The sequence below is a fragment of the Rousettus aegyptiacus genome, unplaced genomic scaffold, assembly GCF_014176215.1.
Source record: "Rousettus aegyptiacus isolate mRouAeg1 unplaced genomic scaffold, mRouAeg1.p scaffold_m13_p_4, whole genome shotgun sequence".
Taxonomy (NCBI): Eukaryota; Metazoa; Chordata; class Mammalia; order Chiroptera; family Pteropodidae; genus Rousettus; species Rousettus aegyptiacus.
The window spans coordinates 61,235,088-61,259,129 of record NW_023416307.1 but is presented as its reverse complement, the minus strand read 5'-3'; the positions used below and the strand labels follow the sequence as shown (position 1 = coordinate 61,259,129).

At 33.0% G+C, this 24,042-nt stretch overlaps 1 protein-coding gene across 1 annotated transcript in view; it reads right to left on the bottom strand.

The window, feature by feature from the left end:
• Window positions 1–3,180: 3,180 nt before the first annotated feature.
• The window catches only part of ATG3 (autophagy related 3), a 28,347-nt gene continuing 7,485 nt past the window's right edge, over window positions 3,181–24,042 (bottom strand). The window contains exons 4-12 of the mRNA XM_016150706.2: window positions 19,784–19,854; window positions 18,341–18,448; window positions 14,775–14,824; window positions 12,416–12,497; window positions 8,531–8,565; window positions 8,130–8,285; window positions 7,248–7,375; window positions 5,053–5,121; window positions 3,181–3,448 (exon numbers count right to left, since the gene is read on the bottom strand). Coding sequence (XP_016006192.1) covers window positions 3,367–3,448; window positions 5,053–5,121; window positions 7,248–7,375; window positions 8,130–8,285; window positions 8,531–8,565; window positions 12,416–12,497; window positions 14,775–14,824; window positions 18,341–18,448; window positions 19,784–19,854 — 781 coding nt within the window. The 3' untranslated portion in view covers window positions 3,181–3,366. The remainder of the gene's footprint in view (window positions 3,449–5,052; window positions 5,122–7,247; window positions 7,376–8,129; window positions 8,286–8,530; window positions 8,566–12,415; window positions 12,498–14,774; window positions 14,825–18,340; window positions 18,449–19,783; window positions 19,855–24,042) is intronic.

Below are 24,042 nucleotides of genomic sequence, written 5' to 3'. Positions count from 1 at the left end.
CAAGGAGTGCTATAAATCTGAACCATAAAACACATTTCTACCATTAACATATATGCTTTTGTTTTATGTATTTGGAATCGATATAAAGATTTCAATTGGAAAAAAGATCTGAAACTTTTGATTTAAAAATTAGTCATGCCACCTAGGGGTGACTGGGAAAATATGACTGCTAACTAAAAAAATTATACATGCTCTTTCTACTTGTGCCTTTTAATATTTCTACTAGCTTTAGTGTTTATGGATCCACTGCTTTTCTTACGTTTGCCTTTGTCAGTAAGAATATTTTTTCAATATTTTCTTATTCATATTTTTATTATTTCTTAAAGAAGTCCCTTTAACATTTCTTGTAATATTGGTGATAAACTCCTTCAGCTTTTTCTTGCCTGGAAAGCTCTTTCTCTCTCCTTTAATTCTAAATGCTAGCCTGCTGGGTAATCTTGGTTATAGGTCTTTGCTATTCATCACTTTAGAGTATTTCGTGTCAATCCCTTGTGGCCTGCAAAACTTCTGTTGAGAAATCAGCTGCCAGTCTTTCAGGAACTCCCTCGTAGGTAACTAATTGCTTTTCTCTTGTTGCTTTTAAGATCCTCACTTTGTCTTTAATATTTGGCATTTCAATTATGTCTTGATGTAGGCCTCGTTGGGTTCATCTTGTTTGGGACTCCGTGCTTTCTGGGTTGTATGTCTATTTCCTTCACCAGGGTAAGTAAGTTTTCAAGCCCTTGCTCTCTCTTCTTCTGGTACCCCTATGATGCCAATGTTGGTACACTTGATGTCCCAGAGGCCCCTTACACTAGCCTTTTTGGGGGATTCTTTTTTCTTGTTTTGATAGGGCGTTTTCTGCTACCTTACCTTCTAATTGATTTTACCCTCCGCTTAATTTAATCTGCTGTTGATTCCATCTAATGCATTCTTCATTTGTTATTGTATTCTTCATTCTGGTTATTTTTTACCATCTTTGTTGAAGTTCTTACTGAGATTATCTCTTCTTCCCTTAAATTCATTGAGCATCCTTATAATCAGTGTTTTGAACTCTTGAGTCTGGTAGATCGCTTGCCACCATTTTGTTTAGTTCTTTTCTAGAGTTTTGTCCTGTCCTTTCATCTGAGACATTTCTGTTTCCTTATTTTGGCTGCTTCCCTGTTTGTTTCTATGTATTATTAGGTAGATCTACTACCTAAACCCAATCCTGGCAAATTGCCTTTGTGCAGGAGGCATCCTGGGAGGTGCAGTAGCACAGTCCTCCTGGTCACCTTAGCTGGGTGCTCTAGGGGTGTCCTTTGTATAGATAATTACAACAGTAAATTAAAGGATGTATACACACACAAATAATAATGACAAAACATAAACATGGAGAGAGGTGAGTAAAAATGGTAGTAATTTTAGAACGTGTTCAAACTTACTCAATCATCAATTTAAAACAGACTACTATAAACACAACTTGGTAATGTGAAGCACATGGTAAATATAAACCAAAAAATAAAGGGAAAGGAATCCAACTACAACACTAGAGAAAGTCATCAACATACAAGGGATAAAGAAAATAATGAACAAAGAACTACAAAAGTAATCAGAAAACAAAATGGCAATATATGCATACTTATCAATAATTACATTAAATGTAAACAGATTAAATGCTCTAAACAAAAGATGAATGGATAAAGATGTGGTACATATATGCAATGGAATATCACTCAGCCAGAAAAAAAGAATGAAATCTTACCATTTGCAACAACATGAATGGGCCGAGAGGGTATTATGCTAACTGAAATAAGTAAGACAGGGGACGACAGATAGCATAAGATTTGACTTACATGTAGAATTTTAAAAACACAATAAATGAACAAACAAAACAGAAACAAACTATAAAGAGAACTGATAATTGCCAAATGGGGAGGAGTTTGGTGAGGAAGGCTGGGTAAAAAAGGTGAAGAAATTAAGAAATACAAATTGGCAGTTACAAAACAGTCACGGGATATAAAGTATAGCTTAGTGAATATAGTCAATATTATAATAACTATATATGATGTCAGGTGGGTACAAAACCTATAGAAAGGATCACTTCATAAGTTATATAAAGGTCCACCTATTATGCTGAAATATAACACTGAAGTCAATTGTAATTGAAGATTTTTTTAATTTAAAAAAAAAGATGAGGGTATGTGTACTTTTGATAAGACTTAACTGGGAGAAAAACATTGACAATGTGATATCTAATACTGAGTATCAATTAAAGGTATTTAAAAAATAGAATCTTAGTCAAATGTTTGGAAGATGCATTTAAATAAGAGAGTAATTTGCTACCTACATGAGTAAGCAAGATATCTGAAGTATATTGAAAGATGATGCCCATGTTTATATCTCCATATTATATTACATCAAACACCACCTCAACTCTACCAAGTCATTATCTTCATTATGGATATTTCCTTGCAATAAAGAAATGAGACTACAACTGGAAAAGGGAGAAAAATAAAGAGGCATTAAAGGTAAGGAGAGCATTCTTGAATTATTAAAAATAAATAAATAAATTTAAAAACCCACTAAGGTTCCTTGGAGGCCACTAATAATGAAAGGATAGCAACTCCATTATGTGCAGAATGGAAAGAACAAGGACAAGAGGCAATATAAGAGTATAAAGAGAATGTAATATAAGTGGTCAAAGGGCCAGAGTTCTGCTCCTTGGCTATCAATGTCTCTCCCAGAGTAGAATACGCTTAGCCTGTCCGAACTCCTATATCCAGATCTATAAACTGATGTGATACAACAAAAGGATCCCTTTAAATTCTAATATTGAACCAGGCAATCATGATAGAAATTCTTGAATCCTGAATAAAAAATAATTTGAATGGTACCAACTTAAAACAAACAATCAGGAAACAAGCAATAGCATTTAGTACATTTCCTCGTACACAGTAAGTGCTTCACAGATATTAACTAAGAGCAGACAAGTGTCTTGGGACAGGGTAAGAGAGGAGGAACAAAGAGGAAGAAGAAAAAGAGGAGGCTAGCATGCAGTATTTTCTAGTCCTATTTCTCACACTATCACACATTTAAATACCTTCCTCATAATCTAAACCAAAAATACTTTTATCATCATTCTGTATGAGATACTTCTTTACTTAAAGTTATTTAAAAAAATAACTATTTTCACCTTTTGATAAGAAGCAAGAAAAACGGTCTCTTTGCACTCATTTTTATTAAACAAATAAGGCTGGTAGTGGAACTTTTTTTTATTTAATGCATAAACATATAAGTCCCTTAGAGAAATTGTACATATTAGTGAATATGGTCAATGGTCACATCTATGGGTTAATTCTTTACAAATCAGAACCAATAATTAGGATAGATTCTATGCTCTCTTCGTTACATTGTGAAGTGTCTCGTGTAGTCATATTCTATTGTTGGAATGACAGCTTGTACAAATTTCAAAAAAATTAGAAGATACCTAAAGGTCTTTAGCTAAGGAAAATAGATTGGTAAATAGTTTTATGATTTAAGCTAACATTGTAATTATCTACTTTATTAAGCAATTTCTCAAAAAATATTTAAGACAAATCTTATATGAAGTATATTTTAAAAATTCACTAATAAAAGTTTGTGTCTCTTTCACATGAGGCTCTTTATACTTTAAGACTACATGACCATTCCCATTTAATAACTGAATGTGAAAGTTCTTGATGAGTTATGGATTCATATAAGCCCAATTATTCTGATATAAAAATAAAGACAAGGTTGTCCACGTTTAAATGACTAGAAAATGGTCCTCTTACTGCCTTGTTTGAATATATCAGAAAACAAGACAGGGTGAAGACTATAAAAGCACTGACGCAAAAGAGAAAAAATAATTAAGTGGAAACCTTCCATAATGACTGATTCTAGGTTAGTATATATGTTTGCCATGGAATCTACTATCTTAGACTGCCTTTAATAAAATCCTGATTTTTTTTTGTATGTTCATTGCACTTGTAAATATTAAAAGCTTAATTTTTATTGGGGGAACTGATGACTCGATTATGAATTACACATGGAGCCTTCCAAGTTGTTACCTAGCCTCCAACATAGAGATGAAAGCTCAACTTATGCCTAATAAGATTTCAGGAATAAATCTGTTTTGTTTTAATGTCAAATCAGCCCAATGTGCTGATTTTATTTGCAATACTTAGGTTACTTGTAGTTCCAAGACAGTGATGACCCCTCCATCTACATTTAACACTAAGAAGCATGAACCAAGTCTAATATCAATCTAGCACCAAACTGATTCAAGCCATCTGGCATCTAAATCACTGACTTCGGCTACTTCTGATGAATCCGTGCTGTGGGTACATGTATTTCAGGATCCAGCAGTTTACTTAATTTATTCACCTCATTAACCTCAGAGGACTGAGTGGGACAATCATAGTAAGATACAAAAAGGGGGCAATTCTTGCAGAAAAAAAAAATGAAAGCGAAAAATGAAAAATTGGGAAAAAATGAAAATACTATATTTTAAGAATATCTAAAATATACTTTATGTGCTTTACTTTTTAATTAACCTATTTAAGTTGAATTCTCAGCTTCAGAGAGACTTCAGACTGCGACAACTCAACTTTACTTTTACCTGAGGAGAAAGTATATTTTTGATTACATGTTCAATTGGAAATATAGAGAAAAGGTACTCATGTGTTATCTTCTAAATTAGTAGGTTGTTCATCTTTTCTTTTATCAATAAAATGACCCATTGAGTTTCTTTTCCATCAAGAGCAATGATTTTATATTCACACACTTAGCTAATGCCTTTCCACAAACAAAAGCATTTGGCAAGCTTGTTTCAGGCTCTGTAACAAGGTAGAGCTAACCAGTGTACACAGTAACGCTAATCAACTAAACAAGGCAGAATCATCACAATACAACATTTTCTAATAAATTAAAAACTTCTACAAAGACTTCCAGATATGAGGGGCTAAAATAAGTTATAGGTACTGTGCCATTAAGGTTACACTAAATTTCCCAAAAAGGAAAAAAAATCTTAGGGGCCAATTTGCCACTAATCACATAAGCAGGTAAGGATACATATGAACACCAAGTTCTCCCCCTCCTTCTGCAACAGTTTCAATGATTTTCTTCATCACCTCAGCATGCCTAAAAGCAAAACAAATCTTATTAATACAGATCAATTAGACCGAAATAGGAAAAGCAAGTCTTTGTGAAGAAATCTACCTTATTATCGGTAAATTAATATTAATATATAATAGTTACATTATAAAATAGTCTCCTCCTTACTCCCCAATAAGTCAGATTGTTGAGTCATCAAGACAGTTTTACTGGAGGGGTTAATTTGAAAAAGCTCTGGCTAGTCACGAATGAGTGCAATGGCACTAGTTAACTTTCTTATAATAGGGGTGGAAGGTGGGGGGTGGGGGGTGAGGGGTGGGGGGTGGGGAAGGGGCGGTGGCCAGAAAACCAGAGAAAGGGGAATCAGACCAGGCAAATTCAAAAGCTACGTGGTAAAAGTTGAACAGAAAAGGGAGACATTTATAATCTATGATTCTCATTATTTAAATATTTACCTGAGAATAAGCCCAAATTCACTTAATGAAAAGCTAACTAGTCAGTCAAGAAGTATATATATATATATATATATATTTCCTTGTCCTCATTCATAATGTACAATTTATCTGATTCTATTACAAAAAGTTTTTGGCTTTATATAAAGAAAAATATTTATCTGAAGTTTTTGTCCTGTCCACAAATCTTTTCATAGCCAACTGCTGTCTACCCTGTGCTATACAGAAAAGAGTGATATCAAAGTAATTGTCTGGGCATACAAACTAAGAAAAAGTAATGAATGTACAAAATGTAAGTATAAAAGTAATGAAAGATCTTTCATATGATACCCTGGCTTTAAAAACACTGCTTTAATTTTTATGAATATAACGTTCACAACAGCCAGTCAGCTTAGAAGGTGAGAGAGTAAATGTATTATATTAACCCTGATGAGATGAAGGCATACTTTGACATACTTCAAATCCTTCAAGTCTCATTTTACAGGCCCCAGCCTTTTTTCTGTTGTTGATGTTGCTGCCATATTTACATTGTACTCCATAATACATTTATTTATTAAAAATATTTAACATTAATTTTCAGTTAAATTACTTCTTTCTCTTTCCAATGGAGTAAAATTTACTCTTCAGAAAGAGACATGCCTCAGTTTGATAAGTACCACCCTAAAACCTCAAACCATAAGAGGGACCAACTAAGTAACTCTCAGAAATGAAACCTTTTAGGATGAGATAATTCAAAACTAAAACTAATGACTCTTTTTAAAAATTTACTGGGGTGACATGGGTTAATAAAATTATATAGGTTTCAAGTGTACAATTCAATAATACATCACCTGTATACTGCATTTTGGTTCATGACCCTGAATTACTTTTCACAGCAATATTAACAGTTCTTGACAAAAACTGAAAAAATTAACCAGGCTTTCTATGAGATAAAGTTTGAAGATAAAGAAGTATAAAATGAAAAGGAAGGAAGGGGACATTAAAGAATTTTTGAAAACTAGATTGTTGCATTAATCAAGGGTATACCAGAGTTTTCATCTGAAAAATATTGTTACGAGGGTTTCCCATGGATTTTCTAATAGCTATCCGTGAGTAATAACAAATTGAAAGAAATATTCATGTAATACCTTTTTTTAAAAGGAAAATTCTGAAAAAATCATGCATATAGATTCAGTTTCACTTATTTGGCCCTCACACATTAATACCAAGAAAATCTCAAATTATAAAATGTGCTTGATTTGGTAGGGCTGAAAACTTCTTAACTGAAGAGTAAAGAATAGAAACTCCACATACATCTCCCTTCACTAATGAATAAAAGGAGAGAAATAGGTCATCTAAAAAATACATAAGGTTAATTTTACACTCCACATTTACAGAAAGATACATCACAATAAAGCAAAAATGTCTAAATGAGTATTTTTCAATGTAAAAAGTATCTTCTAAACTATTATTGGAGCTAAGAACAGAAGTAAAATCACAAAGATCTATATAACTAAACACATAAAAAGAACAAAAAATATCCTTAATGAAGTAAATATAAAATAAATTTGTAAAGATTTTTTCTTTTTTTCTTAGGTATTTAACTAAGTACCTAAGACAAATTTTATTTGTTTATTAAGTAATTTTCTGTTAAAGGCATTACACTTAGACTCCCCAAGTAATAAATCCATGAAGTACACACACACACACACACACACACACCTGCATGGGTGAACTGAACACATAGGAGGTGGTGGGAGATGAGGGTGATTTTCAATGGTCACTGTTTTCTTCACATGATCTTGACTGATGTCTTCATACATGTGCTCAACTGTTAAAGGCTGACGTTGCTGAAACCATAAAAAATACTTTGAAATTACTGCTTAAAAACTTATAGACCTAAATGTCAATGTTTACAATATATTTAGCCCCGCCTCCCACATCATTTGCAATTCAGAATCCTAGACTATTTAGAATTACCAGATTATGTGGGGAAAAGTTTATACTGAGAAAGGAGGGAGGAGGGAGTCTGTCCATCAGGCTATATGTGACATCGACCACCATATAATGAAGATCCCACAAAAAGGCAGGTTCACGGCTTCCCAAACATTTTATAACTTTATAACTCTTTTAGACCTACTTTGTTTTATTTTCTTGTTTATCATTTATAATCATTGGAATGACAGGTTAAACAAGCTAACTTTATTTTAGTTATCCATTACGTGAATCAGTTAAAAAAGATTTTCTGTTTTAAGGAAAAAAACACATGTGACATGACTATTCTGTAAATGCCTAGATATATAGAACAGGAGTAATCTCCAACAAAATTTAATACAACAAACCAGGTTCAATTTTCCTCACATTTTGAAGGAATGAGCTCGGAGATCGAGCAATAAATATGTAACAGATTATTCTTAGTAGTGTTGTCATATTAATTTATAGTTTCTTCAAAATAAGAATCAAGTGCAATATTAATCATAAAATTGCAAAACAAATGATGTCTAAAATTTAAAAGGCCACAATATATAACCATAAACCTAATGATTAAGGAATTAAACTCAACAATTAAAAATATTTAAATTAAAAGTTTTCTTTATTTTTTACCTCGTCATAGCCAAACAACCATAGTCGTGGTGTCTGGTAATATTTATCATAAGTGATGTAAAGGTCATAAGTTCTGGTTTGCAAAATAGCATCTTCACCTCCAGCATCGGTTTTAGCTTTACAAGCTTCTGCTATTTTCCTTGTGTCAAGGGTAGCCTGGTAATAATGGAGAAAAATTTACAACCATTAAAATCACTATGAAATTTTAGAAAATCTATTATTCCCATCCTATGTATTTTTTAAAAGTAGATGTAATGTAAAACTCAAAGTAAAATGTTATATACTATAATCGATGTACGCATATACATAAAAATTTATTTGAAAGATCAAGATATTAATAAAAACACTAATCCCCAAGTTTATCCATTAAATATTAACTAAAGAAAACTCAATTTACAAACCTCATCTGTTTCCAACAATCCACTCTCTTCATATTCTGTTATAAAAAGCAACAAAAGATTAATCAAGTTTTAAAAATTTCCTAAACTAAATTATATATTACTTCAGAGTATCATTGAAAACTGGGTTTTTGCTTTTGTTTCTAACTGATGATACTGAATAAATATGAGTGAGCTAATTCTGTACATATTTCTAAAGCAGGAGACACTTTATCTGGCAGAGAGCCAGAGAAAATATGCTTAAGACTTGGTCTGTGCTAAAGTCTATTAATAATACCAATTGGCATAATAATATTGTGAGTCCTCAGGGACTCCATTGCATACACAAGGCTGTTTACATAATTACATAAAACGTGCTTATTAAAGTCATCGGTGACTTTCACTTTGCTGAATCCAGTACTAAATTCCCAGTTTACACCTTAGTAGATCTCCTAGGAGCATCTAGAATGATTTATTTCTTCCTCTTTAGAACATTTTCTGTCCTCGGATTTTAAGATATTATATTTTCTGGGCTTTCCTCCCACCTCACTAGCTTTGCCTTAACTATTTCCTATGCTGTCCCTCTTCATCATCTCAACCATTTAAAAAAACAAACAGAACAAAAGAACAACTCTACAGTAACCAAAGTCTCAGTTTTTGGACCTTGTTCTCGTCTCTATCTACATGCCTTTCATGATTTCACCTGCCTCAATGGCTTTAAATGCTGATGACTCCCAAATTTATTCCCTGACTGCAGGCCTGGATACCCAATTGTTTACTTATGGCTAAGGAATATCACAAGTACCACATGTCTAAAACTAAGCTCCCAACTTCCTGCTGAAGCTATTCAGCCCTGTAATTTTCCCCATCGCAGTTAATGACATCTTTCCAGACGTGTGTGTGTGTGTGTGTGTAGTCACACTTGACTATTCTGTCTCTGCTGCCACACTCATTCCAGCAGAAAATCCTTTTGGCCCCATCTTCAAATATGTCCAGAATTGTTTCTCATCCTTCCAATGTTACCATTCAACTACAAGTCATATCTTGCCTAGATTATCAAAAGAGCCTCACTGTTGTCCTATTCTTCAGTCTATTCTCAACACTGCAGTCACAGTGATTCTGTTAAAATGTTAAATCTCAAAGTCGCTCTTCTACTTAGAAAATCCCCCTAATGGCTTCTCATCTCACTTCAGGGCCCTACATGATCTGCCCTGGGATACCTCTGATTCCATACCTTATTACTCTCCCCTCATTTCTCTTTGAACACAGAATCTCCTCACAGTATTTTATATAAGGAGCACATGCTCCCACCTCAGAGCCTTTGCACTCTTCAGAAGTCCGAATAGCTTGTTCATTCATTTCTTGCTAGGCTTTACTCAAAAGGCATATTTTCAATAAGCTTTTTTTCTCTTTTTGGGGGTGACATTGGTTAATAGGTTTCAATTTAGAAATACGTAATCCATATATTACATTGTGTGTTCACCACCCAAAGTGTCACCATCTATTTGACCTCCCTTACCCTTATCGACCTCTCAGCTTCCCCCTTTTTCCTGTAGTAACCACTAAACTATTGTCCATATCCATGAATCTGTTTGCCTTGTTCATTCGTTGCTCTCAGTTTTATATCCTACATGTGAGTGAAATCATATGGTGCTCAGCTTTTTCTGACTTATTTTGCTTAGCATGATAAACTCAAGATCTACCCACTATGGAAAACAGTATGGAGGTTCCTCAAAAAATTCAGACTAGAATTACCATATGACCCAGTTAGCCCTCTTCAGGGTATCTACCCCCCAAATTTGAAAGCATTTATTCATAAAGATACATGCACCCTGATGTTCACTGTAGTACTACTCATGGTGATCAAGAAATGAAAACAACCAAAACGCCCTTTAACAGATGACTGGATAAAGAACATGCGGTACGTATATACAATGGAATATTACTCAGTCATAAGAAAACATGTTGTCAATTGTGACAATATCAATGAGCTTTTTCTTAACCAACCTGTTAAAAATTACAACACTCATCCCACTCCATGACTCCCTATTCCCCTATCCTTTATGTTTCTCCCTAACACTTAGAACCATCTAATACAGTACATCTTTTGCTTATCTATTGTTTTGTTTGCTTACTGCTTTATTTCCAGCACTAAAAACAATTTGATACATACTGTACTTCTCAATAAATAGTTGTTGAATGAATGAAAATTAACTGTTATATTGGAAACCATCAACAATGTTTTTAAGCAAAATTCCATATATAGCAATTCTTTAACTCTATCCAAGAGAAATATAACAAACATACTAAAAGGCTATCAGATATTTAAGGCAGTCTAACAGCTTATACTCGAAAAACAGTACTTTACTCATAGGGTTCTTCCTGCCTCCCACCCCAACTTTAACAACTGTATGCCATTCAGGGAAAGTGGGTATCCACAAAGAGTATCTGTGCAAGAAGGTGTTTCTGACAATTATGACACATCGAGGTGTAAATGAAACTAAACAAGCAGATCTGAAGTTCAGGAGATCTGGGCTAGCAGTTTAGATACTGAAGTCGCGAGCATAGAGATGGTATGTGAGGTTGCTGTAAGCAATTCTGGTAACTCATTTATATTTCCTCAAATGGGAACAAAGACAAGACTCTGACTAGAATTCAGAAGGAAATATATAGCCAGGTTTCATGGGGTCTCAAAAGTAATTTAGAAAACAAAATTGAAAGGCACTTTAAAGTCAAGGCTACTCTTGATTAGGCATTGGTGTCACCTCATCAACAAACACCACTTGCAATTATTGTGCCTCAGCTCTACTCGTAACCATCTTCTACTTCTGCATGTTATAAAACATCTCTATCTCACTGTAAATTCTACATATTTTTGGAATTCAGCCACTTTCAGCTTATAAAATGTCTGCTCTTTGTATTGCTTTCATATTCTCTCCCTTTTTCCAACTGGTCTCTATATACATATGTATATCAATATTTAAACTCTCACAGAGAATGTAATGTACTTTATACACCATTTTTCCTGTTGCATAAATTTCTATGCCAGACCACGTTATACCATTACAGAAGCCATAAGAGTAAATAAAAATCTATCTGGGAGTGTAGAGGATGAGCATAAATAAATAAATAAAATCCCATGAACAGTAACATTTAACAGCTGGGCTGAAGTAAAAAGATGCCAGAAGACTAAATAGTCGAAGAAGGAGGAAAACACAGTGTCATAAATATCAAGGGAAGAAACAGAATGGATGCAGAGGAAAAGTATATAATACAGACTGAATTTAACAACGGGATTGCCCTGATGAGACTAATTTTTTCCTCTATTTTTAAATATCTGAAGTTTTATGTGTATTAAAAATTATTATGCTAATGGAATATGAAGCTTAAAATAGCCATATACTTGTAGGCCTGTTATGTTAGTATAGTGGGTCAATCTCTTATAATGACTTATGAATGCAGTGATTCTCAGCTGGCAATCTTAAAAAGGCATTTCAAAATCTCAGGGGAACAGTGAGGGGATTCTGTATAATTCAAAAGGCTTCATTAAAAATCTTTATTGTAAAATTTTCAGAATGACATGTCATCAAAAAGGAAAAAAAAATACAAAATGCATACGCAAACACCGTTTGGATCTGAAAGAATTTAAGAGTTAGTCTAAGAATCTAGCTGCACACAGCATTAAAGATTTATGACTAAGCTTTATTCCAGTAGAAATAATGCTGTCGAGACTATGCTTTAAGTAAAGTAGAAGAGTCCAATATCAAAATAAGTTCTGCATGGATTAAATTTAAACAAAATCCTCTCTAGGCTGTTAAATGTCAAAATTGAGAACTCAATGGAATAGAGTTAATTATAAATATTCCAAAATCAATATTCCAGTGTAATTAAAGCAAATCTGGAACACACCTTCCATATCTGCAGCTTCTCCTTCATCCTCCTCTTCCTCCTCCTCACATAAGGCTGAGCAATCTTGGAGTTTTACACTGTCCTTTGAAATTAATTATATTTAAAGTCATTTAAGTATGTTCATTAGTTCAAATACTGAGCACCCATATGTCGGCACAGTTCAACCACTGAAAATAATAGTGATAAGACAGTTCTTATCCTCAAGAAATTCCTACTTCAGTGAGATGAAAAACCCACAACATAATCATTAAAAGTGATATCTTAAGTGCTGTGACTGAAAAATATAAAAAGCATCACAGAAACACCAAGACTCATCTAAGCTAACCATTTTTAAAAAGTTGCCAATTGTACTTCCAATAAAACAATATTTTTAGTTAATCAATTCATTATTAGAAAATCGGTTCAAAGTTATGTTAACTTGCACACATAATTTAAAGGACAAAAAAGGTATACATTTATAAATTATAATACACTTTTATGTTAAATTTATTATTTTAAATTAAACACTATCATATTCTAATTTGTTAACAATATCCTGGCTGAATTAAGTAATTAAGAGTTATTATAAGACTTCAGTTCAGTTTCTTAACTATCATCAGCACCAGAATGAAAGAATAATGTTAACCAAAGACAAGTCTAATACACATTTATCATTTTCACAAAATATTCTATAAATCTGAAGTCAATATAGTAAGTAAAAAGCCTGGACATCTAGTTTTGCCAAATTTACAAGTTTAATTAGAGATGATTTTATTTACCACTAGAAACTTAGATCATATGTGCCATTATTATACCAAAAATGTGAAACCACAGAAAGATCACCAATATCTGGGTAATTATTAGATAAGCTAGTATCTGATGAACCGATTATTAAGGAAAATTTTAATCATGTTGGATGTTCATACTTGATACAGGATACAGTAGAAATCAACAACAAGGGTAATACTTGGGTCTAGATGGCAAGTATCTAAGTACAGAATTATAAAAAATAATGTCAATTCTATGTTAAATAGGAACTGACAGGAAAGGTGTATTCTAGTTGCAAATTATTCTAAGTATTCATCCTCTAGTAGGAAATAAGGATGTTAAGTGAGATACCAAGTACCATATTAACCACTATTGCATCTATTTAAAATTCTTCAGAGAATACCATAAACCTATCAAAACAATGTTATCCAAACTGCTCTGCTATTTCTCATTCTCAAAATCTAAAGTATATACACTAAGGGCTGAGTAAACAGAACTTCTAAAGAAGCAAAGTCATTCAAACTCTCCCCAAAGTAGAATTTTAAAAGGTTAAGTTCTCAGACTGATGAACTGCATCCTAACAAGTATAAAATGGAATTTCTAGCAAGCATAAAATTGTATGCTGGAAAAAAAAAAAAAAAAAAAACTATTGAGTTTATAACACTTTCTTTTCCGTTAAGCCCCAGGTACTAATTCTAAAAGATTAAAATGACCAAAACACACAAAGAACATCTTAAACTACTAACTGTTGTAGTTGAATGTATTGTAAAGAAAAAAGGAACAAAATTATTCTGTCTAAATATTCTATTCTCTAAGAGACTTCACTGTTAGCAAAATAATTAAGAAAAGATAAGGGTAAAGGCATTTTGTACTTTTTAAATATCATTTCAAACAATTATATAAAAATATAAAGACAATTGGAATCATTCTCTTTAGAAATGAAAAGCTAATACAATATTGATAGTCTGAACTAACTGAAAATTTGCAAGCAGAAAATTCCACCCAATTATATATTTTTACCTTCTCTCAGAAACAAATCATACAATAAAACCTAACTGATTTAGCTTCCACTCATGATTCGAAATGTCATGATTTTGAATGATGCTCAAGTTTACCTCTAAAAAACCAAATACAAAAACAAAACCAACTCACACTAGCAATAAATTAAAATACTACAGTGGTAATGAGTAAATTGCTTAAGACAATGTTTAAAATGCGAAATATCATTACCATCAGCAAGTAGATAAACCACTTCAAAAACAACCACTTACAGAACATTTGGTATTTATATTTAAAACTGAAAAGCCCTTTATTTTAAACTAGCCTAGAAGCCTTCTCAGCTAGCAAAAATTAGTAGTTTTTACCAGTTATAATCTCAAAAAATGTTTATCTTAACCATATAACAGATTAAGGAAAGAAAAAGAAGCACTGAAAAACAGTAGTATTTTAGTATATTAAAAAAGAAAAATGAGAGAAAAATAACAGTTAAATTTAAAACTGCTTGATAATAATCCATGTGAATATGAATGCTATGAATAATCTTAAATACACACACACACACATGCAAATAACTAGGTCACTGAAGTTAGAAATATATCTAATTAACCAGTACCTTGCTTTCCAATGTAATCTCCTTAACTGTTTCGGTTATTCCTGCAATACCTGTTTAAAATTGTTCAAAAAAGAATAACTTAAATTAAGTTGTAAATGTCCTCCAGATTCCAGTAATATAAAAATACTTAAAATTCTCCAAATTCTCACAACTGCTCTGAAATGAGGGGGCAATGTTAGCAGCATTTTTACAAATAAACTCTAATAGGAATAATCCCAAAGACACTTCTCAAATTAAATATATATATATATATCAATTTGATATTTTACCATGAATTATCCTATTCTAGCATTCCTCATTTACTATCCCTAATTTACTTCTCTTATTTGCTTTCCTTGTGTTTCTATCAAAATACATATTCATTCTCATAAATGAAAAGATTAAAAGACTACAGGACTCATATTTACATTTAAAACCTACATTGACATTTTCTCAATGGTTATTAGTTATCTTAATATGCCATTTGCTTCACAAATCTAGGACACCCAGAGGGAGTAATAACATATCACATTTATATGGGGCTTTCTATTTTGCTGTTTCTACATTTTATTTAATCCTTACAAACACTATCCTGTGAGGTAGTTAGGATAAGAATTTTTTTCCCCTATGAAGAAAAATGTCTCCAGAGAAATAATATAACTTGCTTGAGTCTCATAGTCAGCTAAATGAGAAACTGGATTCAAATCCACACATTCTGACTTTTGGTTCAATACTCTGTCAACTGCATCTGGTTGAGCAACTACCTTAGAATCTACCTGTCTCAGTGAAGGTGGCATTAAGCATATAGCAGCATCGCAGTCAGTAAAATAATATTTCTAATTCAAAATATATGTCAGTGTTCTTAAATAGTTCAACAAGGATGGAAATACTAAAGAAAAAACCCTGCACACAAAATATGTTTTGCTCCTTTATTAATCTTCTAAAACCTTGATATATCTGTTTATGTCAAAACCAAAGGATGACTCACTTTCACAAATGGAAAATGCCACAATCCACAGCTCTAGCATAAAGTTTTTACTTGGTAGTTTTTTCTAGAAATTACTATTTAATAGGTATGGTTATTACACAACAGTAAAACTCAAATCTTAACATACTGAATTCGTATTACAAAATAATCCACTGAATCCAGTACTTAGAAACAAAGAAAACAAACCTTTTCAATCTGTCTAAATATAATGTAGTAGTATTGCATCAATCCAGAGTCTCTAAAAGTAGAACATACTGGGTTGGGGTGGGCAGGGGCGGGGGGGTTGGGGGAGGGGTGGGGATGGCGGGGCGGAGTTCATATGACTCTAATGATGGTAATACCCTTATGGGCTGTGATGGTTAATTTTACATCAACTTGGCTAGGCTATTATGTCCAGACGTTTGGTCAAACACCACTCTAGATGTAGCTGTGCAGGTATTTTTTTAGATGTTAACATTTAAATCAGTAGAAAAGCAGATTATCCTCTATAATTTGGGTGGGCCTCGTTCAATAGTTGAAGGCCTTAAGAGAAAAAGATTTGAGGTCCTCAGGAAGAAGGAATTCTGCCTTCAAACTGCCTTTGGACTCAAGCTGCAGCAATTGACCCTTACCTGGGTCTTTGGCCTGCTGGCCAGACTGCCTTATAAATTTCCAACTTGTAAATTCCCACAAACATGTAAGCCAATTTCTCAAACTAAATCTCTCTATACCTATATCTATAATTATAATGTTATCTCTATCTACATTCACATTCTGTTGATTATATTTCCCTGGAGAACTACGACTAATAATATAAGAAACTGAAGAAGAGATGAAGGAAAAGGAACTAAGGTGACAAGGAGCCAGGTACCTGACCTTGTGAGTCAATGGAAGCACTGCTTTAACCAAATCGGGATATAGTTTAAACCTAAAATTCTAAGGGTATGTCTCATAAACACTAGTTAGAATTGCTTATGTATATCTAATTAACTGCAGTTGAATAATACTATGTTGTTTTCCATAAATGAAAATGTTACTTGTCCCCTATCAGCAGGGCAACCATTTATTTTAGTTGTTGAACTTCTGTAATAGATTTTTGTCAATCCAATCATGCTGATACCTACTTGTCTCTGTAATGAATGCCTTTGTAAATATGCACCTGGATTTCAGATAGTGATTATGGAATAAAATACAACTAGACAACAGAGTAACTCATTAACTTGACATCAGAAACATAGTGCTCTAACCAGTGGCATTATTCAGTCAACAGACAATTTCTTACAGATGTGTGGTCCACACTTCCAGTCATGAGAAAACTAAAGAGCTGCTGAATGCTTTTGGAAGTGATTGAAAATAAAGAAATCTAACAACACTATTCGGTGGGGGGAAAGATAATTTTTGAAATTAGTTTAAAAAGTTGTTCAATGTGCTATTTTTTTTAGGTCTTGACATAACAACACTCAACTCATTAAGAAGTGAGTTTCAAATCAAGTAGCCCAAGTCCTAAATCTGTGTCTATTATCATCTTAAAGAAAGAGCTGGCAGAGTCTCTTATTCAGAGTAGAGCAGAAACTGACATAACAAGGTACTTTTTCCTGGGCAGATTACTTAGTCCTCTGTCTATTGTAGTAAGTCTCAATTAAGGGCAGCAATTTTGCTGCTCATGGAATATTTGGCAATGCCTGAAGGCATTTCTAGTTGTCACAACTGGAAGAATCCTACTGGCATCTAGTGGGTAGAGCGCAAGGATACTGCTAAACATTCTGCACTGTACAGGAAATGCTATGACAAAGAATTACCCAGCCCAAAAGGTTAACAGTGCTAAAGTTGAGAAACCCTGCTCTATTACTACTTACTTCTGTTATACCTCCTACTTCCTATGGCTTAGAGGGAGAAAACTTATTTTTAAATTCCTACATTTAAACTCAGAACATATTTTCTTGATTAAAATTAGGTTATAAATGGTAGTTAGCTATAGCAGCATATAATAATATGCATTTACATTGTCAATATAAATATAATGGCACAATAGGTTTTTAAGATTGGAATAAAAAAATCGTAGTCGGATTTCCAAACAACTTACGTAAACAAACTTATGATAGGCTTAAATTTAATGAAACCCTTTAACAAAAATGTGAATAACTTCTATGTCAGATACTATGATAACTATTGAGGATTCAACAATGAATCTCTACCTTTACAGGAGCCAACAGTCTTTAAGATCTTCTATTAGTCATTTAATAAATAAGTACTAAATACTTTTAAATGCCAGATCTCTGAGTAAAATGAATATGAGTATGGTTCCTGTCCTAAAACTCAATGTAATGACCTATAAATAAGGGATTCAAAGCAAAGCGGGATGCATGCTCAGTATTTCTAATTGGCTTTTTTTCTTTCATTGGAAATAAAAAAAAATAATACACATATTTTTAAATTGCTATGGAAGTAGCAGTACTATACAAATCTAGTATACTCCAAAGATCAATTTTTTTTCTAATTTGTTATCCTGCTTCTTTTATGGTAAAAGTCTATTGTGCCTTATGTATACTCCTTTTTATTTTTTAAAATCAATGTTTAAGACAATTTAAACCAAATATATGTCATTCTAGTCTCCTCTTACCTGTGTTATGGTAAGTATCGACCCATCCTCCATCACCATCATCTTCTTCAATGATAGCTTCCAATTCATCTGAATATTCCATCTGTTTGCACCGCTTGTAGCATGGTACTACAAAAAATTACACATACAGTTAGTAGCACATAATCTGCTTCCTATAAATCCATTAGAAAAAAAAAAAGTTTATACCATAAAATGATAGTCCTACCACTAAAACATTAAGTGAATATTATAGTTCACTTCTAATGAAAATGATTAATTAAAGAGTAATATTTAGCCCAGAGGCACATAATTATTTGACCGTATTTATTTGTCTCTAAATAGGTCAGAGACAAGCAGAAAAGCTCCATTGGGAGTGTTCTATGAATTCTTCACCCTGATGGTCTGTCTGTAAAAACGGCAACCTGAAGCCAAAGATGATATTGTTCAACTTAAGGCTAATGAATAATACTTCAATGGTTTTACTCTCAGAACATGGAGGCATCACCTGTCATTCTCAGAGGTGGTAGAGATGACCTGCAGTGTGCACTGCTAAAGTTAACTTTCAATATGAATTTCATAATTTATATTTAAGTTCCAGCTATTCACAATGGAGAAATCAGTGTAAAATACACGAAACTGCTAAATTTTAGTCTGTTTACAATATTGGTTTCAAATTTTTCACATAGCAAATGTGTCACTTAATCAGTATTATTATTCATATAAGCCTAAAAGTGAAAAATTATAAGGTAAAAGCATTATGATGTAGGGACAAATTGCTATGAATCTCCTGATTTTTTAAAAAATAAGTAGGATAAAAATATGCTGTAGGAAAGTGATGTTTTGTACATACTTTCCCTTTCCTATAATGGGTAAATTAGAACAGAAATCAATGTATTATTATGTGATTAGGTAAGAGACTATAATAACCTTGTGATGTTGTTTTCAAATTTACTTCATAAATAAGATACCTGTTTCAAAACCATTTTTTCTGTACCTACAGGCAATCTTTCAATGACATTATAGATCATGAAATCTTTAGCTTTGAGCTTTTAGATGTCAAAGGTAGTCTCAATTTCATTTTCTATGAAAACTTCAAGGCTAAAGAACAACGAAATCAAGTAGCTAAAAATAAAAAGATTATGATTATGAAGTCAACTTAAAAGAAATCCAATTAGAAGAAATCCAACTATGCTTAGGGCCCCTTTCCTCCATATGTTAAAATTAGACCTTTTTGGCAAAAAGAAACAACAGAAAGAAAGGAGATAAAAAGCAAATAAGGAAAAAACTACCTTAGCAACAGAAAACTCAGAGCTTCATAAAATTTCCAAATTTCTATCTAGGAGCAGCTGTTAAGTACAGCTTTAAGCACAAATTAATGTCAGTAAGTGCTAAAGCTTTTTTTTTTTTTAATTTATATATAACTCTTTGTGTAGAATCTACTAACATATGTAATATAATTCTTACCATTTTTGGTGACCAAAAATTGTTTGCCTGTTGGTAAGTATGCCTTCACTTTCAATTCTTCTCCTGTAGCCCTTTAAAAAGAGTAAAAAGCAGCAGAATACAAAAAAATATTTTAAAAGGCAAAGACAGATAATATCACATATTATTAAAACTACACAATTCACATCCTTGACAAAACTTTTAAAATTAGTTTGTGAAGGATGCCATTAAGTGATGTGTATAAGGGCATCAAAGATCATAGCAATATCATAAATGAAATGTATTATGAATGTATGAATGAAAAATAAATGAAACGTATTATAAATGAAATAAAGAGATGCAGACAGACCTAAGAGAATTTGGTTTAATATTATACAAAAAAATATAGAATACAAAGTAACTATTAAACAACTATTATGCTTGCCTCTAAACAAGAAGAAAGACCGTTCTTACTAAGCACAACTTTATTCAGATTTTCAATCTTAAAGAAATGCTCATCTTGAGGCCAAGAAGCAAAAAAAAATAGCTGCATGACATAACAAAGTAGGTGGTCACAAGATCCCTGTTCCTACTACTCTATTAAAATGGGAACCAAGAGATAAAAGATGCTTCAAATCACAAGATGATAATGTTGAAAATAATTTTTTAAACCCTTTTATTGAGTAAATATTAAGTATAGGACTTAAAACTCTAACATGCATTATTTTTATTTAATATTTATAATTCAATGACAAAGAAGTGGGTACCACTGATATCCCCATTTTATAGGTAAGTAAACAAGAGCTTAAAGAAGATTGCCCGTGGTCACAAAATCAGGTGGAAAAGCCCGGATCAAGCCAAGTGACTCCAGGGCTACTGTTCTTAAAACACTACTCCTTCTGTGGGTCAGAGCCACCTATATAATAACATTTCTGATTTTTCTGAGCTACTCTGGAATATCTTACTAAGAATTTCCTCAAAGATTATTCTGTGGGTCACCTACTGGAATTGCCCAGAGCTGGAGTGGCATATGTCTGTCACGAACACATGAGCATAAATTTGGAGTTCTGCTGCCTTGTCAACCTTCAGTCTAAAGTTCAAACAAAATAAAGCCAGAAAATGCCCTAATATCATCTGATAGACTTCTAAGCTGCTTTGTACCTTCCTTAAGTGTCAACAATCCAACAATGTCACGCAATGCCTGAAGCTCTAAGGGAAGAAGATACAATAAGGTCGTGATAACACCTGTAGATATGAAAGTATAACATGGAAATATTTCAAACACCGATTTAAAGTGAATTGTTCCTTTAGCCCCAGGAATTCACCCAGGAGTGTGCACATTGGAGTGGGGGATAACTGAGTTCTAAGTTTCGATGAAATTATTTCAACCATCACAATTCATAAAATAGAACTATAAACTACTATGTGCTAAAAGAAGATCCTGTCCACATATAAAATTGTTTTAACAATACTATGCATATGTGTTTGTATGTGTGTGCGTTTAACCTAGACAATTAAGGACTACCAAAAAATCTGAATAAAGAAAATGTGCATCATATTGAAGAAAATCCTGAATTAGTTATGTTTACAAAATGAGTATTATTTTAAATTTTACACACCTATTTGACTTACTCTATATAAAATATAGACCAGAACCAGCTAAATATAGTTTTAATTTACATTTAGGATAGAGGGGAGGAAAAAGTAAACCACTCTTAGAGATTTCTGATATTAACTCAATTTTAAATATGGAATGGAAATAAGAAAAGGACATAAGATAAGAAAGGACATAAAAATAAATAAACCTGACATTTTGGCCTTGGTACATAAAAAAAAAAAAATTGCTCTAAAAGAAGCAATTGATAATAGGCAGTAACAACTATTTTGGATATGCGTTAAATATAAAAATTAAGAAGAAAACAGACCAAAAATTAAAGAGAGTTCCATGAGCATCCTTATCTCTGGTTTAAAATAGTTGTTTAAGTTCTTCAGATATTAAAAACATTAGAACTGTTTGTGTCTTTGAGGGGAAAAAAAGGAAATAAGTTGAAAAACTTATATCCAAACAAGATGACAATTTCAAACAATTCTAGCCTAATTTCAATAATTCTACTAGTATTGAGATCACTTTTTCAGCAACTGTCAGGTGGTTTTACAATAAGTACTTGAAAGTAACTTGTTTCTAAAATGTACTTGAAAGTAACTTGTTTCTAAAATGTTATTATTCAGAATATTTAAAATGTCATATGATCAGCTAAGTTCCTTAAATTACTTATACAATCAAAAGAGAACTTAATAATAAAATGAAACATTATTAAAGCCTATTACCAGCGGATTTCCAATGAAGACCTTAATCAGTATCATGAATCTTTTAAACTTCAGAGTGAATTCCTAAAAGGGGAGTATACTTTTGAATTTTAATAAAAGGTCTTATGGTCAAAGAACGTAAGATTGAAAAATCTCTGCATTTATTAATGTCATAAAAAATAACTCAATACTTTTTAATTTAAAAAACGAGCTGATGAAATTTATAAACTTTTAACATTTTTTATTTTTCAATTATAGTTGGCACAGAATATTATATTAGTTTCAGGTGTACAACATAGTGATTATAGACATCTATATAACTCACAAAGAGATCATCCCAATAAATCTAGTACCCCTGACACTGTAAATAGTTATTATGACATTGACTATATTCCTTATGCCATACTTTCTATCTCTACTACTATTTTGTAACTACCAATTTGTACTTCTTAAGCCCTTTCCTCTTTTCAACTGACTCCCCTACCCCCTCCCCATCTGGTTACCCTCAAAATGTTCTCCGTATCAATTTTGTTTATTTTGTCCTTTAGATTCCACATGTACATGAAAACATATAGCAATTATCTTTTTCTACACAACTTACTCCACTCAGTACAATACCCTCTAGGTCCATCATGAATTTTTTTTTGCATCCCTTCACTTTCCATCTCTGTGTGTCTTTTACTCTGAAGTCTCTTGTAGACAGTCTATGTAAGGATCTTGTTTTCTTATCCATTTAGCCACCCTATCTTTTGATTAGAACATTTAATTCTTTTTCATTTGAAGTACTTATTGATACGAAATTATTGTCATTCTTTATTCATATTTTTGATACATATTTTTTCCTTCTTAAAGAAATCCCTCCAACATTTCCTGTAATACTGGCTTGGCGCTGATGAACTCATTTAGCTTTTTATTGTTTGGGAAGCCCTTTATCTATCCTTTGATTCTAAATGATAGCTTTGCTGGGTAGAGTAATCTTGGTTGTAGGTCCTGAGTTTTCATCACTTTGAATGTTTTGTGCCAAGCCCTTCTGGCCTCCAAAGCTTTGAGAAATCAGCTGAGTCTTATGGGAGCTCCCTTGTAGGTAACCAAGTGTTCTTCTCTTGCTGCTTTAAGATTCTTTGGCATTTTAATTACAATGTGTCTTAGTATGGGCTTCCGTAGGTTCATCTTATTTGGGACTCTGAGCTTCCTAGGGTTGTATGTCTATTTCCTTCACCAGGTTAGTGAAGTTTTCCATCATTATTTCTTCGAATAGGTTTTCAATTTCTTACTCTCTTCTTCTGGTACCCCTATGATGTGAATATTGTTACATTTGATGTTGTCCCAGAGGCTCCTTAAACTATTTTCATTTTTCAGGACTTTTTCTTATTGCTGTTCTCATTGAGTTTCTTCTGCTACCCCATCCTCTATTTCACTGATTCAATCCTCCGTTTTATCCATTCTGTTAATTCTGTCTAACGTACTCTTTATCTCGGATATTGCAGTCTTCATTTCTGACTGGTTCCCTTTCATGTTTTCCATCTCCATTTTTGTGTTTTTTTATCTTTGTTAAAGTTCTAAGTTCATCCACTCTTCCCCTACGTTCACTGAGCATCCTTATAACCAGTGGTTTGAACTCTTGAGTCTGGTACATCGCTTGTCTCCCTGTGTCCCTGGCACTTCTCGAGCAGCTGTCCATTACTGAAGCTCAGAGTTAGCGAGTCCATTGGTGAGTAAGGCTGGCCATAGGCCCTTAAAGAGGAACAGTCTCCAACTCCTGCAGCCCTTCATCTCACTCAATTACAATCTCTTGTGGTTTTCACAGCCAGAGGTTGTAGGGTCTTCTCTTCCTGGCGCTGGATACCTAGGCTAGGAAGCCCAGTGTGGGGCCAGGACCCCTAGCTCCTCAGGTGGGGGATGGAGTTCTGTAGCCAAGATAACCGCGATTCTCGCTCACTACACCAGGTTGTGAGACCCGAGGTTTAGTGTCTCTGCCCCGCCTACCAATTTAA